We start from the raw sequence: 24,565 nt of genomic DNA, 5'->3' as shown, positions 1-24,565 counted from the left end.
GCTCAGACACTTTTTTTGGTGTTCTTTGTTTGGAGACACGGGAAAGATATTGCAAGCTTGAATAGAAGTCTAGTAGTAGTAGTAATGGTAATCTGCCTTACGGCAGGTTTTGTCATGGGTTAAGCCTCTTCCACTTTTGCCTGTCCATAGCCAGTCTTTTCATTTCTGAATATTTGTCTCCTTGGATATTGTCCAGCATTTGTTATCTTCTTTTTCCTCTTCCCCTTTTTCTCACCACCGTTCCTTCTATTCCTTCCTTCAATAAACAGTCCCTCCTCATACAATGTCCAGTCCAATCCCGTTTTCTCTTTTTAATGGAGCCGGCCCTTTGTGGCCGTGCGGTTCTAGGCGCTTCAGTCGGAACCGCGTGACTGCTACGGTCGCAGGTTCGAATCCTGCTTCGGGCATGGATGTGTGTGATGTCCTTAGATTAGTTAGGTTTAAGTAGTTCTAAGTTCTAGGGGACTGATGACCTCAGATGTTAAGTCCCATAGTGCTCAGAGCCATTTGAACCACTTCTTTTTAATGACTTTCAGCATGTTTCTTTCTTCTCCAGCTCTTTTTAATACTTCCTCATTACTTACTCGGTCTTCCCATTTCACATCTCTAGTGCCTCCAATCTTCTTTCATCTTCCTTCCTCAATGTCCAGGTCTCGGCACCATACAGTGACACGCTCCATATGTGACACTTGGCAAGTCTTTTATTTGTATCTTTGTTTAGTGGTCCGCAAAGTAATTTCTGTTTCCTCTCGAGTCCTTCTTTTTCCATTGCACTTCTTTTCCTAATTTCATTTGAGTAATACGTATCACCCATTATTACACTTCCCAAGTAATTGAAGTTATTCACTTGCTCTATTTCCTCTCCCCCTATTTTCATACAGTATTTTCTCCTCTTTCCTCCAATTACCATGCTTTTCGTTTTCTTCTTCTTAATCTTCAAGCTGCTGTCACTTAGAATCTCAAAGTAAGTGCGAATCTCTTCTTCATAGTAAGCACTTTTCAAAACTGAGTTGATCCGTGCACGGCTCGCGTTTATCCCATTTATTGTTTGTCATCTTCTATTACTATACTGCCGCCTCGTTTTCTTGTTCCATTTACTGGGGTCACAAACTTCCTGCCTTACTTGCCCGTGAGTGGCAGCAGCAGCGCATATTGATAAGTGCACTGCCGTACCATCTCTGCATTTCCGGGCCGTCGTGTGTCTGGCAGTCGGTTCGGGACGGACCAGCAGCGCAGTCGCGACGCAGCAGCAGTGGAGTCGGGGACGGAGCGCCGGTGAGGGGGGGAAGTTGCAGCGGGACGACCGTTGTTTGGTCGTTCGGTTGGTCGTCTCATCAGCAGACGTGTATTCGGTCCTTTCACAGTTTCTGGGCCTGAGCAGTTGGTCGGTTGGCGTGGAGCAGCGAGGAAGTCTCCGCGGCGCGTAGTTTGCTCGCTGACAGCTTCTATGCGATCTCGGAGTGTGTGGGGCTGTTCCCATTCCAACGACGTTCGTGGCTCACCGATCCTGGACATGAAAGTTGAGTTTTTACTTAATCTACCAGCAAGTCACGACCGTTCACATTGTGTCGTTTCGAGTTCGTTGCCGGCTGTTGGGATATTCCCGCGAGCAACAACGTGTGTTTTCAAGTTGGCAAATTTTAGCCACCCGGCGGTGGAGTTGGTTATTTGAATTGAAGTGCACCAGCGGAATCTTCTGCCTTGTGGCCGTTAACGTTCCGGTTACCTGACATGGCCGTTGACGTAAATTCAGGCAGTGTATTTTTCTCATCGTATTGTCGCTGTCCAGCACGCTGTGTAGTTTGACAGCTCAATATATAATTGGTTGTGGGCGCCAATACCATCTACGTTGTTCCATTGAAGTCCCTGTTGTGTGCTGGTCGTATGAAGCGGAGGTTATCTTGTCGGTGGGTCCGTTGACTGTCTGTCGGTTGGGTTGTCGCCAGATCGACAATGGTTGGGCCGGCTGCCTGTCTCACCTAAGCGAGCGCCAGTGTTTGAAGTCCAGGCCGACCCACGGAACTTCTGAGCGCCCTTGGGTGTACTGCCTTTTCTTGTTTGTTCTTGTTGTTTGTACTTGTATGCCTTCTAGCCGATTTTTAGATTAAGGTTGTTTTGCCCTTAAGGCGTCAGATGGTTTGGGCCTCCAGCCTAATTTTAGAACTGTTTTAAGATAAGGTTTTGCCTTTTACATTTCTGATTTTGGTTGAGCTTCAAGTTATTGGTTTTCAGCCGTTTTTAAATTACAGTGGTCTTGCCCTTAAGGCATGAGATTGTACGGCCCATTCAGCCGCTTATTAAGTTCCAAAACTAAAGCTGGTTTTTTTTTTTTTTTTAAATTCTTGGCTGTTGTAATGTTTGTTCAAATAAAAGGTTGTAAGTTCGAGTGTAACTGAAAACCGCTTATTTTGGCCCCTTTCCACAACTTAAACTACCTGTCCTGTCCTGCGGGTTTAGCGGGGCGTCTCATGAGTATCGTTTTTTTTCTTACTTTTGTCTAGATCATCGTCCTTTATTGTTCAAAAGCATGTAACGGCAATGGATTAAAATTTTTAATTGCTTCTTCCACCACTTCGGAAGTCATATCTTGCATAAGTCTGTTTACCTACTGTATTCCTTGGCGACACAACTCTGTCATCCATCAACGCAGTGTCTGGGTTTCATGTTGTTTTCGATGTTAAACATCAGTACGCATGCAGTACGTTTTCGTGAGTAGTCTCTGAATCTCTTTGAGACAACTTCTCATCCATCTTTTTTTTTTTTCTCTATTTGCAACGAGGTAGATCAGTTACCACAGCAGCAGCGTCTTTTTCGTCAACACTACGAACCACAATATAATATTATTCACAATGTTATCCAGCAGTCTAGGGTGAACGGAAGAGAAAGATTATTAAACTTCTTATGTTGATGCTCGAACCTCTGATATACACTAGTGTAAAACATTAAAGCAGGAAAGGGAAATTTTTCAATATTGCGTTTATTTTACCACAAAACAGTATAAACGGGTGATAATAAAGTAGAAACAATGTAAAGAACACAGAACATAATCAACTACAACATGCATAACGGTAGACAAAAATGTTCTTCGTTTTTTCCAACTTAACGGATTTGCACAGGCATTTCGACAACTGATTAATGTGCTCAGTATTGTGTGTGAGCGCCTCTGGCAGCAATACAGGCCCGACAACGACGGGGCATGCCGTGAATGATGACACCAGTCTCACGTTGAGGCAATGACGGCCATTATTCCCGGAGAACTGCTCGCAAATCTTGCAGAGTGGTTGGTGGATGCAGACGTGATCCAGCCTGTGTTCCTGGTGCGTCCCAGACATGCTCTGTGTGATTCAAACCCAGAGGGCGAGCAGGCCACGCCACGCCACGCCATGCGTGCAGTATCTTCCGTTTCCAACAAAACGTCACTCACCCTTGCTCTATGAGGTTCAGCATTATCGTACATTCACACAAACTCTGGGTCCGCAGCACCTCGCACAGTCCCACATCATTCTCAAGATCTCTTCACGATACCTAACAGTAGTTAAACATTGTCAGTTCACCAGTACAATTTCACGAAGAGGTTTTCGAGTGGTCGAGTGGTCATCCTAATCGGTCCCTCCCCACAATGTTTGGATCCCGAAATCGTGTTCTAGGTTCCATCCAGATGTCAGTCCGTCGAGAATCACTCCCCAGACCAAATCGGGACTGATCTGTGAAAAAAATATTGATTCACTGTTCGACCGTCCAGGTGACATGTTGCCGACTCCGCTGTAGACGTTATCTTCTTTGAAGACACGCGTCAGAGGTACTCATACAGCAGGTCTCCGACAGTAAAGGCCACTCTGCCGAAGTGTCCTGTACACCTTTTGCCTCGATACAACACGTCCAGTGGATGACGCGGGGTCAGATGCCAGTTGAAGTGCAGTACTGAGGCAGTGCCGTCGTGTCATTACAGCCAAATAACACTCCTCTCTTTCTGATATCACACGTTCCCGACCCTGCCCTGTTCTTCGGGATGCAGTTTCGGTCTCTACAAACTGGTGCCACATCCGAGAAACAACATAATGCTTCACATTAACCCATCAGGCCACATCAGATTGCAACTGTCCTGCTTCTATTCTCCCTATGGCCCTCCGCCTCAGAGAGTGTGGTGGGCGCCTCCTCTCTGCCGTACTGCGCCGTCTGTGAATTTGCAGACGGCTATAGCGAGTGTGGCAACACGCGTCTGATAGGTGCCCTTACGTCATCGTTGGCATGGTTGTCCGTTGTCCGGAATACCATCTTCCATGCACAACTCGATCTTAGGGACATCTGTTAACAGTTTGTGTGATTATATCGTGAAGTGGACATATGGCGGGGAAATAGCTGTTTGTTGCTTTAATTTTTGGACACCAATGTATTACTGCAAATGGTTGTCAACATACACAGACATCCCCATACATAAATAAGCACATCGGCCTCGCTCTCGTTAGATTTCTGTGGCCGTCTATATACCCGTGATCAAAAAAGAAAATACTACAATGAGAAAAGTAATTCCAGCGCCAATGTTTACTTTTTGTGGCACAATACGTTGCCACTGGCAATTCTTTAGAAGACTTTACAAGTGCAACATATGTTATGGAAACGTATCATGCAACAATTCGTGCACTAAACCATAGTATTCGGTGAAGTGTGTCTATACACACACATAATTATCTATATATACTTTTCTTCACAATTTTGCATCAATTAATTTTTTGAACATCGTCCTACGTCACCTCCCTCCGTATTTTCTGAGCAACAAATCACACAATTCAGTCTCAACATTTCTTATTACGACATTCATTCCATAATTCCGAATTTTTTGACATCAGCTGTATTGGACACAGACATACTACTTATTCGTTACATGAAAATTTGTGCCAACCCGGCTTCCCTGCTTTCGTCTCAACCACATCGGCTAACTGCGCACGGTCGCCGAAACGGCCCAGACTTTCATGTGCCTCACATTGTCTACATCCCCTAATGTTTGCACATTAAGCGATTCCCGCGAAAGAGAGAATGAGACCTGTAATACTTTCATTTTATTTTACAATGTCTGTTCCCTCAGACACGCAAGTCTTCATTACCTAGACATTCCTGATTCTTACTTTTCTGTCCTAACGACCCACAATAGGATCAATTATTTGTTCATTTCGACGTACTCTAATCACAACAGTCTTTCTTCCTGTTTTGAACTCACTTACAACACCAAAACAACAACGAACAGTAAACACAATGATATCCACATTCTGTAGAAGGCGAGAGACTGGAAGGGCATCCCCAGTACTGCCTGCGGACAGCAGAATATTTCCCTGCAGTGCAGTACATTCCAAAAGTTTTTGGTGCTGTCAATACTACTGCGCAGCCTCTCACTCTCACCCATACACATTCAATATTACTGACCATCGAGAAAATGTCGTGCAGTATTATGGAGGGTCTAGGGGTTTAAGGCTTGTTTGTAAGAGAGGCACTCTTTGTATCGTATCCGTCTGGACTGGCCTGTCTGCGGTGCAATTATTACTGACTGAAGCTATTGCTTGGATTAGTTGAGTTACAATAGTTTTTGCTGTGATTTAGCGTGTTATGTTCAGCTGTTTTGTAAGTGGCGCTCGGAGCGGCGGAACTTTACCTCTCAGTCAGGTGCTGAATCTGAAGCCATAGCCGCGGCCCTTGTACTGGAGACTTACTGCCCTCAGCGGATTTGTATTTAGCTCTATTGTTCAGGTGTTTCACCCGAGTCTAGACTGAACTATCGCGCTCTAGATTGTAAGCTATTAAATAACTTTGAAATAAGAACGACCTCACATTTAAGAAAGGGAAGTGCCAAAAGTTTAATTGAACTTTTTTTTTTTCAATTCGAAACTAACGCTTACTTATTACTCCGTTCATTTGTAGCTCTTTCAAGCCATTTCCACATTTTTGTGGTGACGCTCCCTAACAACATTTGCAAAAACTCACCACTTCGCCTCAGTCGTTTGGTTTTGAAATATTTCATATACATTTTAGCTAAGAACTTGACTTGGATGGTACCGTGGGAGTTCGTTCGATAAGATAATCTTATACACCACTGCTACGAGAAAATCATTTCAGTAGCCAATTTCATTCCTTGAACATATACAAATGAAGTCATTCATGTACCTTCTGTAACTCATTTTGAATAAAATGGAACAGTTTCGCTTATTTTCAAAACTAGTTATCAAAACGAGTTCTTCTGTGAACCAGTTTTGTGCTTTTAGTCGATGAAATGGTCACAATTCATGCAAGGAAATGTTATTGGGAAATAGTTTCGAACAGTGCCCAGTTTCGGCTGAAAATAAGGGCTCTCGTAAGCAGGGAATGAATGGCGAAAATATTATACCAACTGAATGTTCTACGAACATGCTGACTGCTCAAATATATGCAGTGCTTTCACTTCCTGCCAGTCACGGTAAGGGCTTTGTTGCAAAATTTAGTACAATATTCTGGTTTACAGTGGAGCTTCCGTCTTGTGTCAGAGTTACACTGACTGTCAACACCCAAAGTATCGCGGAAGTTTCAGAACTGAACGACTTAGGAAAACCGAATAGCAAACAGCTGCGTGCTGTTGTTGAGCTCTTTGAGACAGTTATGTTCCTGCGAGACGAGCTATGTGTTTCTCTTACTTCTGTGCAAAGCTGAAGGCGAATGCAGTAGCCCAGTCGAGGAAGACCAAATAAGTTCGAATAGGAGAAAGGATTCGTGCAGTCACCAATTTTCGTACACTGGTGGGACGGAGGGCCATGAAAAACATACTAAATATTCAGACACGAACAAACGATATCGCGAGGGAACACTCAAGATACGGCTGACGCTGACGTGCATCGCTGCAGGTGTGTGTGTGTGTGTGTGTGTGTGTGTGTGTGTGTGTGTGCGCGCCAGCGAAGCTGTGAAGCGGACAAATGATAGCGCTTCGCGCCAGGCGACGCCGCGCAGTGCGCGTGTCCTAGAGCCGCCTGTTTTGGTGACGGCCAGCACGTCAGTGGGGGCCGACCCCTGGTGAAGGGACAGCTGACACACACAGGCGAGTCGGAAATAACCGGAACGAATCTGTGAGACTGAAAACGTTCTCATCACCAGTATTTGGATGGTAAATTAGGAGAGCAGGTCTGAAGTTCCTCATCATCACGTTTCATCCTGGGCCATATTCTAATTCTTTCTGTAATGACGACATATGCCACTGTTGATGGTGATCCGTCTGTCGAGTCAGAATGTTAAGTTCTGCATCCTCCTTGATGCTATCGGAAAGGAACAGAGTTTGTGCCGGGTCCAGGTTTCTTTTTTTTTTCACATTGTCACCACCACATTTATGTTAGGGATGGTTGCTGGAGAAGCTTGAAAATCACCCACATCCGAGATTTTTTAGACGTGCGACATGAAAGGAGAACCCAGAGGTGAGCACTCTTCCAAGTGGACTGGCCCAGTCCTCGCTACTTTTGCCTGGGCGTTATCCTGCTGGAATATGACGGGTGGTGTTGCCGAAAGACAGTGGTATTTCGCACTCTAACACCATTCTGTTTGGATGAATGCTGCTCAACTGGCTCTCAACGTATACAAAATGAGATCGAACGTTGAATCCAGTTCCTTCCCAAACCATCACTTTTGTCGCCTGCGCAGTACGCAGACCGATAGTCTGTGATTACCACTAGTCTTTGCGATGCAGCTATTATGCAGAGCATATTGAAGTACAACTTATTCAAAAGCCCTGCATTTGGCTTTTCAACATGTAAGCAATGACGTTCATGAGTCTGGGGGTGTCTGCAGTGCGTGTGATGCTATTAATTTGCTCAGCGCAATCTGTAGTGCACGTAATGATGCTCGCGTGAGTACTCTGCTGTAAGCTACGCCCCCGCACACGTATCATCGCAGTATCAGGTTCCGTGTGAAGCAAAAATGTGGCAATGTGTCACACTTGCTTTCCAGATTCCTGTCCCTCTGTCCCGTTCTAACTTATTCGCTCGCTGACGACAACTTACTGAATGAACTCCTGGCGGAAGTCTTTACTCACATGAGTGAGGCATTGTTGGGCCTTTGACGACACAGCACTCTGGATCTGTCGTCGTTAGTATACTGCTACACACATGGTAACACTTTGTGCATACTAGTGTCTTTCTTTGTGAGTCCAGCAATGTCTCACAAACTTCAGCGCTTTAAGAGTATGCGCAAACAGTTCCAATACAGGACACAGTAAAGGTACCTCTAAAATACAGCGAAGGAGAGATTCAGCCTCCGAGTTCCACGGAAATGATACACGAAATGTTAAAAGAGTCAACAATTTGAAGTTCCGATAAGAGTGGCCCTAATTAACAATTAAGAAAAGGGCGTTAACTAAATAAGAATTACAAAATCTGGAGTCGACCGACAGAAACTGGTTCATGCTGTTCTTCAATTTCTTTACACATTTTAGCTCTTGTGGTGAAGACAACGACATATTTTGTAGAGGAATTTTTTTTCTGTGGAAACACATTTCTTCACTTGTACAAGAACAAATATGCAAAAGTGAGCGATCCATTCTATCGCTGCGTTATGGAATCTAACGTCTGCAGTTGCATTTGAAACCCAACAGTTAGTATGGTAAGAACAAGTAGTGCTGAGGAGAAATCAAACACATCATTCACGCATCACGTTGTGCACTCAACACTCCTGCTCGGACAGATGGTCCGCATACTGTTCCATCACTGCTGAGCAGGGCTTGCATTGAGCTTTGTCACCTCATCAGTTAGTTGCTTTAAAAGGCAACAGTTACCGAAATTACGGCGAATTACTGACAGTGGATTACATTACTTTATCCCTGCAACATCCAGATATTTCTTTACCGGAGGTGAAATTTGATTCAAAATCATACATACAAAGTCCACATTAAAAACTTTGGAAAAGTGCAATCTATGTTTAGACAAGACCTAAAACTATAATCCACTTCCAAAACAGCCGAGCCGTCTAAGGCGCTGCAGTCATGGACTGTGCGGCTGATCCCGGCGGGGGTTCGAGTCCTCCCTCGGGCATGGGTGTGTGTGTTTTTCTTTAGGATAATTTAGGTTAAGTAGTGTGTAAGCTTAAGGACTGATGAACTTAGCAGTTAAGTCCCATAAGATTTCACACACATTTTTTGAACACTTCCAAAATGTCAGCATTGTCTTTATGCACTACTCTTTCACTAAAACAAACTAGAAAGACTGAAGATCTTTGTTAATGTATAGAATGTGTCAGGTATGAAGGGAAGCGAGAGCGTGTTACGTCAGACGTCTTTCCAACAGAATTCTTCTTTGCCATCATCGGGTGACCGTGTAGGGATCACTGAGTAAATCTCAGCTACTGGTCTCGATAGCCTCTAGAAACTCGCCAGCCATTGCTTTATGTAGTGATATCACTTAGAGAAGAATTCAGCGGGATACCTGTGTTATAGCACGTAAGCACGTTTCGTGAAGCCGAGGTGGCTAGACCGTATGGCGCACCAGGATAGTGTTGAACCGTGGCTGTTCCACAGTCTCACACGACACACAAACTACGTACTAATGAAGGAAATAAGTTTCCTAGGTGAGTCTGTGATCATTGTGAATGTAGCCATCTACATTGGCAAATACATATCTTTATTTGTAACGTCGTACCAGCTAATGTTACCATGAGACTTAACTTACAAACTGATAGCCTCCACAGGCAGAAAAAAATTTTTCTCAATGACAAGAGGATTCTTCAAGTGAGTATAGTAGAAAGCACGATATATTCCTCTGATGGTACGCTGTTAGAATTTAATAAGTCGCCAAGTGTGAGGCTACCGAACAACGTACAGAGATGTCTTGGCCTCAGCTGGTCAGAGGTAAACAACTGGGGCGTGAGGTAAATTTTGGTGTGATACTAGTAAGGACAGCTGGTCAGTTGCTGGGCGGACGCTTTACCAGCAGAGGCTGTCGTCGGCCACTGTGCCGCTAGTACAGTGGCGCGCTCCACGTGTGCCCACAGGATGCGCAGCAGCAGCAGCAGGGAGCGCAGGCGGCGCCGCCCCCCGAGGGCGCGGGCCCCCAGCCGCCGCCGCTGCCGCCCCCGCCGCCCCCGCCGCCCCCGGCCAGCCCCGGCGCCGGCGCGGACGAGGAGCGCGACCCGGTGTGGCGCGCGGCGCGCTTCCTGCGCGCCTACTACCGCGAGCTGGCGGCGCGGGAGCCGTCGCGGGCGCCGCCGCCGCCGTGGGCGCCGCAGCTGCCGGCGGGCGCGCTGCACGCCGCCGCCTTCGAGCCCGCGCTGCAGCTGGCGGCGCTGCGGCCGGGCGAGCCCGAGCCGCGGGAGCGCATCCGCGCGGACCAGCTGCTCGCGCCGCTCAGGGTGCGTCTGCGTCTGCGCCTCTCCCCTAGCGGGAACGTCAGAGCGCGGGAGCTGGGGGGAAACTCGTCACAGGCCGACCTCTGACACGTTAACCGTAGGATTCGTCCCACTGATCTTCATCAGTGCAGGGAAACAGTAACAACTGTAGTGAGGATGACCGGATTGTAATTTTAGCTGTCATCCTCAATAATACGAATCCAGTAACTTTTCACTTCGCGACCTTGCTCGGTACTGAACTCAGGTTGGTAGCTACCAATGGTAAGTTTCTCGATTCATTGTCCTCTCTAAAAGTGAGGAACAACTATAAGACCTGTCGAAAGTAATAGACAGTCCGCCGAGTAACAATTATTGAACGAGAATGAACCTAACACGGATGAAACCATTGAGATGCAGCAGGAACGAGAATACTGATAAACTTGCCCTAAGAATTAGGAGGCCAAATGGTAGACACCGTGAAGCATTTCTGGTATCTCGGAAGAAAACTAATGCGTGACAAATGAAGCAATAACATGAGAATCCAACCAGAACATACAAAGAAAGCATTTGTCGCCAAACTAAGTCTATCAGTGCCAAACATACGAGTGTTAGGGGTGTAGGTATAGACATTGCGACAACTGAAACCTTTATTTATACCATCTTTAATGTGTTAGTTCTTTCATGTCTCTTCCTATATCTTCCCACGAACACATCAACTAATTTACACTACTGGCCATTAAAATTGCTACACCAAGAAGAAATGCAGATGATAAACGGATATTCATTGCACACATATATTATACTAGAACTGACATGTGATTACATTTTCACGCAATCTGGGTGCATATATCCTGAGAAATCGGTACCCACAACAACCACCTCTGGTCGTAATAACGGCATTGATACGCCTGGACATTGAGCCAAACGGAGGTTGGATGGCGTGTACGGGTATAGCTGCCCATGCAGCTTCAACACGATACCACAGTTCATCAAGAGTAGTGACTGTTGAATTGTGACGAGCCAGTTGCGCGGCCAGCATTCACCACACGTTTTCAGTTGGTGACAGATTTGGAGCATGTGCTGGCCAGGGCAGCAGTCGAACATTTTCTGTATCCAGAATGGCACGTACAGGACCTGCAACATGGGGTTGTGCATTATCCTGCTGAAATGTAGGGTTTCGCCGGGATCGAATGAAGGATAGAGCCACGGGTCGTAACACATATGAAATGTAACGTCCACTGTTGAAAGTGCCGTCAGTTCGAACAAGAGGTGACCGAGACGTGTAACCAATGGAACCCCATACCATCACGCCGGGTGATACGTCAGTATGGTGATGACGAATACACGCTTACAATGTGCGTTCACTGCGATGTCGCCAAACACGGATGCCACCATCGTGATGCTGTAAACAGAACCTGGATTCATCCGAAAAAATGACGTTTTGCCATTCCTGCACTCAGGTTCGTCTTTGAGTTCACCATCGCAGGCGCTCCTGTCTGTGATGCAGCGTCAAGGGTAACCACAGCCATCGTCTCCGAGCTGGTACTCCATGCTGCTGCAAACGTCGTCGAACTGTTCGTGCAGATGGTTGTTGTCTTGCAAACGTCCCCATCTATTGGCTCAGGGATCGAGACGTGGCGGATAACATGCGTATCATCTCGACTGCTAGTGATACGAGGCCGTTGGGATCCAGCACGGCGTTCCGTATTAGCCCCCTGAACCCACCGATACCAAATTCTGCTAACAGTCATTGGATCTCGATCAACGCGAGCAGCAATGTTGCGGTACGATAAACCGCAATCGCGATAGGCTACAATCCGACCTTTATCAAAGTCGGAAACGTGATGGTACGTACACATTTCTCCTCCTTACACTAGGCATCACAACAATGTTTCACGAGGCAACGCCGGTCAACTGCTGTTTGTCTATGAGAAATCGGTTGGAAACTTTTCTCATGTCAGCACGTGTAGGTGCCTCCACCGGCGCCAACCTTGTGTGACTGCTCTGAAAAGCTAATCATTTGTATATCACAGCATCTTCTTCCTTTCGGTTAAATTTCGCATCTGTAGCGCATCATCTTCGTGGTGTAGCAATTTTAATGTCCAGTAGTGTACTATCAGCATAGTCGTAACTGCACCGTGAAGTCGACTATGCCTGTCAGTATAGGCTATCCAGTGAGGTGAAAAGGTGTCTGGCAGTGGGTGCCTGCCATTCGGCTGGGATCAAACATCTCCAGCCACAAACATGTCTGGCAGGGGCTGACAGCCACTCAGCTAGGGTCAGTTAGTTCTGGACATACTGCTCTAGACGTCCGCTCTTTGAGGTACAAACACGTCTGTTCCTGGATGTCTGTCAACCAGCTCTACCACATCGCTCGAGACTTGCGTTCAGTGAAGTAAAAAGATGTTTGACAATGACTACTTGCCATTTGGCTAGTATCAGCCAGGTCCATCCGCACATGTCGAGAGATGTGGTCAGTGACGGACGAACATGTCTGGAAGTGGATGGTTGCTACTGAGCTAGGGCGGGCAATCTCTGGCCACATTTCTCGAAGCACGGCTGTTACGAATGTGCCTAGCAGTGGAATCGTGTCACTTTTCAGGGACTGGCCAGTGACAGCCATATTGCTCGAGACATAGGCTCAGTGAGATGCAAACATGTCTAGCAGTCATTCTCCTACAGGACCTAGGTGAAGGTGAGTTAGTTTTGACCACATTGCTCTAGACAAGGGCTTAATGTGGTCCAAACATGCCTGGAACTGGCTTCCTTCTACAAGTCGAGCCGCACTGTTCAGTATATGGGTTCAGTAAGATGTAAACATATCCAAAGTGGCTGCCTGTAACTCAGGTGGGATCAGCCATCTCCAGACACATTGCTTGAGACACTGGTTCAGTAAGGTTTAAATATGTCCAACAGTGTCTGCCTGCCAGACTAGGGCTAGCCACGTATGACCACACTGCTGTAGATGTGGGTTCAGTGAGGTACGAACATATCTGCCACTTGTATAGGATCAGCGAGCTACGACCACATTGCTCGAGTTGTGGGATCTGTGAGGTACAAACATCTCTGCTAGTGGCTGCTTGCCACCCGACAGTGTTAAGCCAGCTCCGGCCACACTACTTCAAACGCGAGCTCAGTGAGGTATAAGATATCTTGCAGTGGCTACCTGCCACTCAGGTAGTATGAGCCAGCATCAGCTGCTCTGCTCGAGATGTGGGCTCAATGAGGTATGTGCATGTTCAGATGTGGCTGCCTGTCAGCTGGGCTGTGCCACAACGCTCGAGGTGTGACCTCAGTAAGGTTCAAATGCGTCTGGCAGTGGCTGCCTTCCACTCAGCTAGGGTCAGCCAGCTCCAGCCATTCTGCTCATGACATGTGTTCTGTGAAGTACAAACACGTCTGCCAGTGGTTGCCTACAATTTGGCCCCGATGCACCAAGCAAGAGTGGCAACAGCCAAAAGTGATCATCATATACACTGATCAGTCAGAACATTATGACCACCGATCTAGTGTCAATATAAACTTGTCCAGTCGACAGCAATGCCACCTGGTGAGGAATGTCTACTACTCAAACAACTCACAGTGGATGTAGTATCAGCGACCATGCTGTCAGTGTATAGAATGGGGAAGGCGCGCAATTTATTCGACTCTGACCGTGGAGAAACTGTGCTCAGCCTGAGCATTTCAGAAACTGCACGACCTGTTGGCTGTGGTGACTGTCTTCAGCGCATGGTGAAACCAAGTTGAAACCATGTCCAGACATCGAGCCGGCCGCGGTGGTCTAGCGGTTCTAGGCGCTCAGTCCGGAACCGCGCGACTGCTACGGTCGCAGGTTCGAATCCTGCCTCGGGCATGGATGTGTGTGATGTCCTTAGGTTGGTTAGGTTTAAGTAGTTCTAAGTTCTGGGTGACTGATGGCCACCGATGTTATGTCCCATAGTGCTCAGAGTCATTTGAACCATTTTTCCAGACATCGAGATACATATTACAGATGTCGGACGTTGTAGACTGAGCAGACAGGCGGTGAACTGTGGTAGGGTACAAGTGTAAACCGAACACTCCTGATGATGGGCCTCCGCAGCTGATAATCCATTTATGTTCCAGTGTTAACACCATGAGATCAGCAAGTACGACTGAAATGGGCATGTGGCCGTCGGCACTTTACGTTGTCGGAGTGGAAAAGCGTTGCACTGTAAGATGAAACTCGATACCTTCTTCATCATGCCAATGGGTGGACGTCAATCTGTCTTCTGCCAGGGGAACAGCTTCTTCACACCTGTACTGCGTGAAACCTGTACTGCAGAACGCAGACAAGCTGGCGGCAGCTCCATTATGCTCAGGGAAACATTCGTGTGCGTATCCATGGGTCCAGTGGAGCTTGTGCAAGGCACCATGACAACCAAGGGGTATTGTACACTGGTTGCAGACCACTTACACCCCTTCATCAAGACCATCTTCCCCAACGGCAGTGGCATTTTTCAACGAGATAATGCGCCATGTCACAAGGCTAGGAGTGTGACGGAGTGGTTCGAGGAACATAGTGGCGTATTCCAGTTGAAGTTTTATATATCGAATACATCTGGAATGTGACTGAACGTGGCATCAGAGCTCATTGCCGCACTCCCTGAAATTTACGGATATTAGGTGAACTGTGTGTGTGACAAAAAGCAGATTTCAGAGTACCTGTCGGCTCAACACAAAAGTTTTGTCTCAAGTACAGATAGTGTTGAGGATCAGTGGACAAAGTTCAAAACCGTCGTACATTATGCGTTAGATGAGTATGTGCCAAGCAAGATCGTAAGAGATGGAAAAGAGCCACCGTGGTACAACAACCGAGTTAGAAAACTGCTGCGGAAGCAAAGGGAACTTCACAGCAAACATAAACATAGCCAAAGCCTTGCAGACAAACAAAAATTACGCGAAGCGAAATGTAGTGCGAGGAGGGCTATGCGAGAGGCGTTCAGTGAATTCGAAAGTAAAGTTCTATGTACTGACTTGGCAGAAAATCCTAAGAAATTTTGGTCTTATGTCAAAGCGGTAGGTGGATCAAAACAAAATGTCCAGACACTCTGTGACCAAAATGGTACTGAAACAGAGGATGACAGACTAAAGGCCGAAATACTACATGTCTTTTTCCAAAGTTGTTTCACAGAGGAAGATTGCACTGTAGTTCCTTCTCTAGATTGTCGCACAGATGACAAAATGGTAGATATCGAAATAGACGACAGAGGGATAGAGAAACAATTAAAATCGCTCAAAAGAGGAAAGGCCGCTGGACCTGACGGGATACCAGTTCGATTTTACACAGAGTACGCGAAGGAACTTGCCCCCCTTCTTGCAGCGATGTACCGTAGGTCTCTAGAAGAGCGTAGCGTCCAAAGGATTGGAAAAGGGCACAGGTCATCCCCGTTTTCAAGAAGAGACGTCGAACAGATGTGCAGAACTATAGACCTATATCTCTAACGTCGATCAGTTGTAGAATTTTGGAACACGTATTGTGTTCGAGTATAATGACTTTTCTGGAGACTAGAAATCTACTCTGTAGAAATCAGCATGGGTTTCGAAAAAGACGGTCATGTGAAACCCAGCTCGCGCTATTCGTCCACGAGACTCAGAGGGCCATAGACACGGGTTCACAGGTAGATGCCGTGTTTCTTGACTTCCGCAAGGCGTTCGATACAGTTCCCCACAGTCGTTTAATGAACAAAGTAAGAGCATATGGACTATCAGACCAATTGTGTGATTGGATTGAGGAGTTCCTAGATAACAGGACGCAGCATGTCATTCTCAATGGAGAGATGTCTTCCGAAGTAAGAGTGATTGCAGGTGTGCCGCAGGGGAGTGTGATAGGACCGTTGCTATTCACAATATACATAAATGACCTGGTGGATGACATCGGAAGTTCACTGAGGCTTTTTGCAGATGATGCTGTGGTGTATCGAGAGGTTGTAACAATGGAAAATTGTACTGAAATGCAGGAGGATCTGCAGCGAATTGACGCATGGTGCAGGGAATGGCAATTGAATCTCAATGTAGACAAGTGTAATGTGCTGAGAATACACAGAAAGATAGATCCTTTATCATTTAGCTACAAAATAGCAGGTCAGCAACTGGAAGCAGTTAATACCATAAATTATCTGGGAGTACGCATTAGGAGTGATTTAAAATGGAATGATCGTATAATGTTGATTGTCGGTAAAGCAGATGCCAGACTGAGATTCATTGGAAGAATCCTAAGGAAATGCAATCCGAAAACAAAGGAAGTAGGTTACAGTACGCTTGTTCGCCCACTGCTTGAATACTGCTCAGCAGTGTGGGTAGGGTTGATAGAAGATATAGAGAAGATCCAACGGAGAGCAGCGCGCTTCGTTACCGGATCATTTAGTAATCGCGAAAGCGTTACGGAGATGATAGAAAAACTCCAGTGGAAGACTCTGCAGGAGAGACGCTCAGTAGCTCGGTACGGGCTTTTGTCAAAGTTTCGAGAACATACCTTCACCGAAGAGTCAAGCAGTATATTGCTCCCTCCTACGTATATCTCGCGAAGAGACCATGAGGATAAAATCAGAGAGATTAGAGCCCACACAGAGGCATACCGACAATCCTTCTTTCCACGAACAATACGAGACTGGAATAGAAGGGAGAACCGATAGAGGTATTCAAGGTACCCTCCGCCACACAATGTCAGGTGGCTTGCGGAGTATGGATGTAGATGTAGATGTAGATGTGGTGCCAACGCCCTCCAGCGACCTACCAAGACCCCATTACTTCCATGCCATGGCGCGTCGCCGCTGTTATCCGTGCCGAAGATGGACATACCGGCTGTTAGGTAGATGGTCATAACGTTTTGGCTGATCAGTGCGGAAACATCGACTGCATCTATTTTTGTCTCAGAAGACAAAACTTATCAAAGAGTATATAACTGACAAAATAGAAAGATGAGATTTAAGTTTTCGTCAGGTTATTCCTTGCATCGCACAGCATCCTGTGTCCTCTTACGAACTCGTGGTAAGAGCGGTTGCTGTGTTCGAGTAATGCTGTTGTCATAGCGCACAATCTTGGTGCCACAAAGGCTAGAGACTCCACTGGAGGGTGACAGTTACTTCTCAAGTTTGTTTTTCTTTCTTCTTTGTGCTATCTCCCAGTTCTATTCCACAAAAAAAGAGCTGTATGTAATTTGGTGAACCCACATGTGAAAAACAGAACGAAAATCACATAAAATTTATTGTATCTAAAAAAATATTGTTTATGAATGACTGGTTAAGTAATAACTTTATTACTTTACACTTAGTTACAAATACTTTTGTATTAAGGTTAACAATGAAAATTTATAAACTATTATGTAAAAAGTATGTTTTGCAGTTACGTTGTGTAAGTTACATTTTTTTTAAAACCTGTTAATCAGTGTAAAGTCTAATTTTATGAGTTGGAAACTTATGGCGATACTAAGATGCAATCTGAGGTACACATTGATTCTCTATCTCTAGATTTATTATTTTATTCCTTAATTTATTTTATTTTAATTTTTTGTAAATTATTTATGATAGTCTTCCTTTAGTCTTACGTCGTCTCAACTAGATCGTTACAAATTTCATTTTGATAAACTGGTGTAGAGCATTGAAGGAACATTCAATTTCTTGCCACAATAACGATCTGTCGTAAGGAATGTGCACCGAAATCATACATGGCAGAAATTGCTGTTATTTTACTAGAAACAAACGGTTCAGTTATTGATGATTCCCGACACTTGATCGCTTCTTGCTTGAGTCCTTTTAATATTTACGTTGGTGGTTCTGCATCACGATTCGGTGCGAATTTTATTTTCCATTCAGGAGACTAATTAGAATCAGAATCGTCAGGGTTAGAAGAAAGGAACGATAACCGATTTTTGAGTTTTGTAGCCACATATGAGAGATATTAAGCTCAATAACTTGATTTCTATAATGTTTTGAAATAACTCTGAAATCCAAATGATGTGCTTTCGCTTCTCAAGTGTCACGGACACTCCAGAAATGGTTTCTCTTCGCATGCTCACAATTAAAATTCATCACGAACGTAAAACATTTACAAGTAATAAATAGTTTCCACCGTTCACGTTGCACATTGCGCAGACCCTGGAATAAGGAAAAATGACATTCTGTTTCTATAAGAGAGATCGCAGTTAATTCGAAACCTTCAAAATAATCGTCTCTAGGCTGCTGTTCTTTAAAACACACAATCGAGGATTCGAGATGTTGTTTTGATCCAAGTTTTTCCGTCTCGAATTTACTAACATCGATACTAGAGCAAGTAGTATGAAATTTTTCAAGATTTTATGGTCCCTATGCTTCTAACAACGGTTTCACGTATGCCCATAAGAGGTAATCTTTTCCAGAAGAGTTACTTAACAAAAACTAAAATACCTCTAAAAGAGCACCTATTTGATGCTGTTGAGTGAAAAGCTAGCGCTTCCAGATAGCACTGTGAAGCCCCCTTTAAAGAGAGTTTCAGAAACATGTTTTTCCAGGTCTTACTGGATATTTCTTTTCTTTTCAAATACATTTTTGTGTAAGATATATATGTTATATTCCCATAAATATGTAGCTTACTGATTTGCTAAATTTCATTCTTGGTCTCTAACGGCACTCGTGTCTTTTTCAGGGGGTAGGGGGGGGGGGGGGAGAGGGGGGGATGGGAGGTTTTGGGGCGCTCAACGTCGAGGTCATCAGCCCCTGTTCGCTTATAAGCTCCGTTTCTCAGATAATTACCGATTGAAATTTGGCCTTCGTTTCTTTTAACCGATGACTGAACAAGACCTGGCTTTCTTTTTCAGTAGTAGTAATTTTCAAAGCATTAGCATGTGCCACAGCCTGAAGATTTTGGGAAAAGACACGTTTCATTTCGCTTTTGAACTTCCGACTATCTTGTAGCATATTAATACAGTTGCCTCAAAGGTTTTGAAGGAGTTTCTCAGTTCCTGTACAGGAATTCGTGCGTTTCTTCAAAAAATCATTATTTTTCCCACAGTTAGTGTGGCACTTCGACACACCTGAAAATTGTGTTTGAAAACCATTAAAGTTTTATGGCCTATAGTAAATTAGTAAATTACTTTCGGTTTCTTCACGCGGGTAGCGCCTGAGAAAATACATCATATTTCACATGTAAACTGAAGACATTGCTCATAATACTACTGCTGCTTTCCCTCGAAAAGAGCACAGTGGTGATCAGTGTTGTCGGTCTAAAAGAATGGCGTCTTAGCTCTGTATTGGGCTCATATCTTCATTACACCAACTAACGAATGCTACGTGTGAAATGATAACCTATTCGGTTAAAAAATTGAAGTAAGTAACTTGTTTACGTTAGGCAACGACTGAATTTACCCTGCAAAAGTAATACTTGGTAAAACTGATGTTTTTTTTTCTATATTTCACATTTTTGAAGAGTATTTTATTGAGCTCAAATTTTAAGCAGTTCGTTACTGATTGGAGTAGAACCATGTTGAGAGGCTGTGCAAGAAAAATTATGATTTTTTTAAATGTGCCATATAAGAGCCACCAATTTGGGCTGGTATTAAGAGAGGAACGTTGATCCCTTTGTATTTGTATTTATGAGTTGTGTATTTATGACTACCACGCAGTAGGGAAGCACCAGATTTTCATGTGAAATAATAAAAGGGATTCGTAAGCAAATTATGGCTATTGATAACTCCAGGTGTCAGTCCGGTATGCCTAGCACAGAGACAGGTTGGTTGCAGACCCCCAACCGACCCCTTCTAACCAACACACAGCTATGACCGACACCGAGGTGGAACCAGCTTTCATTGGCAAACAGACAGATGTCAATCCTGCCGTCCAATGAGCTAGGACTTGACACCACTGAAGTCGCGAGTAGCAGTGATTGGGGTCAGTGGAGTGCATGCCACAGCGCTTCTGGCTGGGAGCTTTCCTTGAAGTAGCCGATTTGTAACAGTTCGTTTGAGTCACTGTGGTGCCAACTGGTGTCAAATTGGTGCTGCAGATGCAGGACGGTGCACCAGAGCCAGTATTCCCTCTCAGTGCCTGTCCAGAGCCGTCTCCTTGCAATCGTACATTCCCGTGACCACCGCCGTCAACAATCGTGTATAGTGGATACATTCACGTGAAGCCTTTCTGCAATATCGCAGGAGGAGCATCCAGCTTTTCATAACCCTATTACACTATCCCATCCAAACTTCACTGAAGAGCCACAGAAACTGGTACTCATGCCTCATATCGTGTAGGGCCCCCGCGACAACGCAGAAGTGCCGCAGCACGACATGGCGTGGAATCGACTCATGTCTGAAGCAGTGCTGCGGGAATCTGACACAATGAATCCTGCAGGGCTGTCCGTAAATCGGTAAGAGTATGAAGGGGTGGAGATCTCTTCTGGACAGCAGGTTGCAAGGCATCCAAGATATGCTGGATAATGTTCATGTCTGGGGAGTCTGGTGGGCAGCGGAAGTGTTTACACTCAGAAGAGCGTTCCTGGAGCTACTCTATAGCAATTCTGGACGCGTGGGGTGTCGCCTTGTTCTGCTGGCATAGCCCAAGTCCGTCGGAATGCACAATGGATATGAATGGATGCAGGTGATCAGACAGAATGCTTACGTACCTGTCACCTGTCAGAGTTGTAAGCACAAGTATCAGGTGTCCAATATCATTCCAACTGTAGACGCTCCACACCATTACAGAGCCTCCACCAGCTTTAACAGTCCCCTGTCGACATGCATTATCCACGGATTCGTGAGGTTGTCTCCATACACATACACGTTCATCAGCTCGATAGAATTTGAAACGTGGCTTGTCCGACCAGGCAACATCTTTCCAGTCATCAACAGTCCAATATCTGCGCTGACGGGCCCAGGGGAGGCGTATAGCTTTGTGTCATGCAGTCATCAAGGGTACACGAGTGGGCCTTCGGCTGTTGGCTTGCACGCTGGCACTAGTGGACGGCGCAGCATTGAAATCTGCAGCAGTTTGCGAAAGCGTTGCACTTCTGTGACGTTGAACGATTCCCTTCAGTCGTCGTCGGTCACGTTGCTGCAGAATCTTTTTCCGGATTCAGCGATGTCGGAGATTTGACGTTTTACCGGATTCCTGATACTCAGGGTGCAGTCGTAAAATGGTCGTACGGGAAAATCCCGACTTCATCGCTGACTCGGAATTGCTGTGTCCTGTCGCTCGTGGACCGACTATAACACTACGTTGAAACTCACTTAAATCTTGATAACCTGCGACTGTAGCAGCAGCAACCGATCTAACAACTGCGCCAGACACTTGTTGTACTATGTAGATGTTGCCGATCGCAGCGCTGTATCCTGCCTGTTTACATATCTCTGCATTTGAATCCGCATGCCTATACCAGTTTCTTTGGCGCTTCAGTGTAAGTAAGGTGGTAATAATGGCGTCTTGGGCTCCTTAAAGGTGTTCTTGACTGACATCAATTCACCACGTCCAATCTCGAAGGTAGTTCGTGTCACGACTGACTGTTGGAGCGTGAATTTGAAGTGATCCTGATTTGCATCCTCATAGTGCCGCTACTATCGCCACTCTTATACGACTGGTACGAAATTTCATCTTCTAGATGTAGAAAGACGCCTACCAACTTTAATTTATGTCGCACAATTAACTCATGGTGCTGAGATTTTTTTTTTCGTCAGTGCAGTTATACAATGTGGCAATAAATGGGCATTTTAAGAAGTGTAGCTACATCCAGATATGAAAGTAAGTAACATTTAACTTACAGATGCTTTCCAAGGTCAGGACTTTTACTTAAGTCTATTTTTACACGCAGATGTGCCAACTCCACATGTCGCTGTGCGACAGTGATGTGATACCGCGAGGTGAGTATTGTGTGTGCACGCACCGCCTGCAAAGTCCACAGCAGCAGCGCTGACGCGTAACTTGTCGGGCAGACGAGCGACGGCTCGCTGCTGGAGGCGCCGCGGCGCGTGCTGGTGGAGGGCGCGCCGGGCTCGGGCAAGACGGCGCTGGCGCTGCGGCTGCTGCACGGCTGGGCGGCGGGCGGCGCCGTGGGCGGCGAGGCGTGGCCGTGGGCGGCGGGCGTGCGCCTCGCGCTGCTGGTGCCGCTGCGCGCGCTGGGCGGCGCCGCCGCCGCGGGGGCGGCGGGGCCCGCCGGCGCCGGCCCCGGCTGCTCGCTGGCCCACTTCCTCACCAGGGAGCTGCTGCCCAAGGCGGTCAGTAGCAAGCGCTGCTCTAGGCGGGGGCATCCCCAAAGCGAGAGTCTGGCCACTGTGCGGCCGTCCGGTCTGTCACCTCAGCGCCTCCTGTAAATTCCGGTAATATACTTTTTCGAGGCAGCTACTCGACATCGTCGCGTAGGGTGTCCGGTTACTGCCGCAAACAGCAGCTTAGAGTGTAACACTGTGCTCGAAAGGTGCACGACCAGAAGTTGCAGATTCGCGACCGCTGCTGCCAGATGGATAACGGTTGTACGTCCGAAACCGGCTTTTTGGAATCGAGCTGTGGCCTCCTGTGTGTGTACTGGGTCGGCAAGGCATCTGCTGAGGGTCACCGTAACCAAGGCTGGTAGCAGGTGTATCCCGTAGCATACTGCGACGCAGCTGTGGTATGCGTACTCGTTCTCCTCTGCATCAGATGGGGGCAAGCATGTTGTCGTTGTTGTTGTTGTTGTTGTTGTTGTTGTGGTCTTCAGTCCAGAGACTGGTTTGGTCAGCTCTCCATGCTACTCTATCCTATGCAAGCTTCTTCATCTCCCAGTACCTACTGCAAGGCTGCATCCTTCTGAATCTGCTTAGTGTATTCATCTCTTGGTCTCCCTCTACGACTTTCACCCTCCACGCTACCCTCCAGTACTAAATTGCTGATCCCTTGATGCCTCAGAACATGTCCTACCAACCGATCCCTTCTTCTAGTCAAGTTGCGCCACAAACTCCACTTCTCCCCAATTCTGTTCAATACCTCCTCATTAGTTATGTGATCTACCCATCTGATCTTCAGCATTCTTCTGTAGCACCACATTTCGAAAGCTGATATTCTCTTCTTGTCTAAACTATTTATCGTCCACGTTTCACTTCCATACATGGCTACACTCCATACAAATACTTTTAGAAACGACTTCCTGACACTTAAATCAATACTCGATGTTAACAAATTTCTCTTCTTCAGAAACGCTTTCCTTGCCATTGACAGTCTAAATTTTATATCCTCTCTACTTCGACCATCATCAGTTATTTTGCTCCCCAAATAGCAAAACTCCTTTACTGCTTTAAGTGTCTCATTTCCTAATCTAATTCCCGCAGCATCACCCGACTTAATTCGACTACATTCCATTATCTTCGTTTTGCTTTTGTTGATGTCCAACTTATATCTTCCTTTCAAGACACTGTGCATTCCGCTCAGCTGCTCTTCCAGGTCCTTTGCTGTCTCTGACAGAATTACAGTGTCATCGGCGAACCTCAAGGTTTTCATTTCTTCTCCATGGATTTTAATACCTACTCCGAACTTTTCTTTCGTTTCCTTTACTGCTTGCTCAATATACAGATTGAAATGCATTGGGGGGGAGGCTACAACCCTGTCTCACTCCCTTCCCAACCACTGCTTCCCTTTCATGTCCCTCGACTCTTATAACTGCCATCTGCTTTCTGTACAAATTGTTAATAGCCTTTCGTTCCCTGTGTTTTACCCCTACCACCTTCAGAATTTGAAAGAGAGTATCCCAGTTAACATTGTCAAAAGCTTTCTCTAAGTCTACAAATGCTAGAAACGTAGGTTTGCCTTTCCTTAATCTCTCTTCTAAGATAAGTCGTAAGGTCACTATTTTTTCACGTGTTCCAACATTTCTACGAAATCCAAACTGATCTTCCCCGAGGTCGGCTCCTACCAGTTTTTCCATTCGTCTGTAAATAATTCGCGTTAGTATTTTGCAGCTGTGACTTATTAAACTGTTATCTGTCAACACCTGCTTTCTTGGGATTGGAATTATTATATTCTTCTTGAAGTCTGAGGGAATTTCGCCTGTCTCATACATCTTGCTCACCAGATGGTAGAGTTTTGTCAGTACTGGCTCTCCCAAGGCTGTCAGTAGTTCTAATGGAATGTTTTCTACTCCTGGGGCCTTCTTTCGACTTAGGCCTTTCAGTACTCTCTCAAATTCTTCATGCAGTGTCATATCTCCCATTTCATCTTCACCTACCTCCTCTACCATTTCCATAATATTGTCCTCAAGTACATCGCCCCTGTATAGACCCTCTATATACTCCTTCCAC

At 45.9% G+C, this 24,565-nt stretch overlaps 1 protein-coding gene across 1 annotated transcript in view; it reads left to right on the top strand.

The window, feature by feature from the left end:
* The first annotated feature begins 9,819 nt into the window (after positions 1–9,819).
* Positions 9,820–24,565, top strand: part of LOC126188830 (uncharacterized) — a 129,136-nt gene continuing 114,390 nt past the window's right edge. Inside the window, exons 1-3 of the mRNA XM_049930443.1 lie at positions 9,820–9,864; positions 9,988–10,344; positions 22,232–22,513. Of these exons, the coding sequence (XP_049786400.1) occupies positions 9,820–9,864; positions 9,988–10,344; positions 22,232–22,513 (684 nt within the window). The remainder of the gene's footprint in view (positions 9,865–9,987; positions 10,345–22,231; positions 22,514–24,565) is intronic.

The sequence above is a fragment of the Schistocerca cancellata genome, chromosome 5, assembly GCF_023864275.1.
Source record: "Schistocerca cancellata isolate TAMUIC-IGC-003103 chromosome 5, iqSchCanc2.1, whole genome shotgun sequence".
Lineage (NCBI taxonomy): Eukaryota > Metazoa > Arthropoda > Insecta > Orthoptera > Acrididae > Schistocerca > Schistocerca cancellata.
The sequence above is the reverse complement of the archived record's forward strand: the minus strand, read 5'-3'. Positions and strand labels throughout refer to the sequence as shown.